The 1,090-nt window shown below is 66.7% G+C and overlaps 1 protein-coding gene across 1 annotated transcript in view; it reads right to left on the reverse strand.

Annotated features, from left to right (window-relative positions):
- The window catches only part of C1QL1 (complement C1q like 1), a 23,866-nt gene that overhangs the window by 5,899 nt on the left and 16,877 nt on the right, over window positions 1-1,090 (reverse strand). Inside the window, exon 3 of the mRNA XM_025045611.1 lies at window positions 597-992. Coding sequence (XP_024901379.1) covers window positions 597-992 — 396 coding nt within the window. The remainder of the gene's footprint in view (window positions 1-596; window positions 993-1,090) is intronic.

The following is a 1,090-nucleotide window of genomic DNA, read 5'->3' on the forward strand; positions in this document are numbered from 1 at the left end:
ACCTTCTTAGGGAGGCAGCTCTGACACAGTGCAAAGGGGCCGCGCGGGTCCGGGTTCTGCAAAGGGTGTCGATCAGCCCAGCGGTCCTTTCCCAAGGGAGGGGGATGTATTGCAGCTAAGGCTATGCGCACCAGCTCCCTTCGCCTTTGTGCCCAAAACATCTACAGCTCGCCTTCTCGGCTTGCGCGCGTAGCCATGCACCTGGAAGCCCGCGGGCGCCAGGCTGCCTTTTCCCATCCTTGCCCTCGCCTCATCGCCCGCTAGTATCAACCAGACGCCCAGCTCTCTTCCCAAGGTCCAAGCCCCCTAGGGCCAATCCGCGCGCCCGGGAGCCCCGCGCTCTCATTAGTTCGATTTATCTCCCGCATTTCCACGCCACGGGTGCCCAGCCCCAGCAGCCTTTGCCTTGGAGCCGGCGCCCGGGAACTGAAGAGTTAGGGATACCAGCCTGCCTCGACCGTCCCCGCTTGCGATGTCTAAGCCGGGCCGCTGTAGGGTTTACACCTGCGCCCGCTGACTACGACCCGGTACCCATATGCCCCAAGATCCGTGGGTTTCCGGCCCCGAGGCCAACCCCGTGCCGCCGCCGAGCCCACCTGGCCGTTCTTGCAGAGGTCCGCCCACATACTGGTGCCGTCGCCGCCGCGCATGAGAACGTGGTAGGTGAAAAAGTAGGTGCCGGGAATGTTGCACGTAAACTTGCCGCTGGTCGCGTCGTAGTTGTTGCCTAGGTTGGTGACCACGTCGTCGAACTTGAGCACCTCATAACCCTCGTGAGGGTTCTTGAGGCCGGCGTAGAAGGCCACGCGCGGCACCGTGGTGTAGGTGGCGGTGCTGATGGCACCGCTGCCCCCCGCGCCCGGCAGCCCGGGAGGGCCGATCTTGCCCGGTTCACCCTTCTCCCCCGGTGGCCCCACAGGGCCCGGAGGACCCGGGTCCCCTGGAGGTGCCGGCGTAAGGCCACGCGCGGCACCGTGGTGTAGGTGGCGGTGCTGATGGCACCGCTGCCCCCCGCGCCCGGCAGCCCGGGAGGGCCGATCTTGCCCGGTTCACCCTTCTCCCCCGGTGGCCCCACAGGGCCCGGAGGGGA

The sequence above is a fragment of the Pteropus alecto genome, unplaced genomic scaffold (genome assembly GCF_000325575.1).
Source record: "Pteropus alecto unplaced genomic scaffold, ASM32557v1 scaffold313, whole genome shotgun sequence".
NCBI lineage: Eukaryota > Metazoa > Chordata > Mammalia > Chiroptera > Pteropodidae > Pteropus > Pteropus alecto.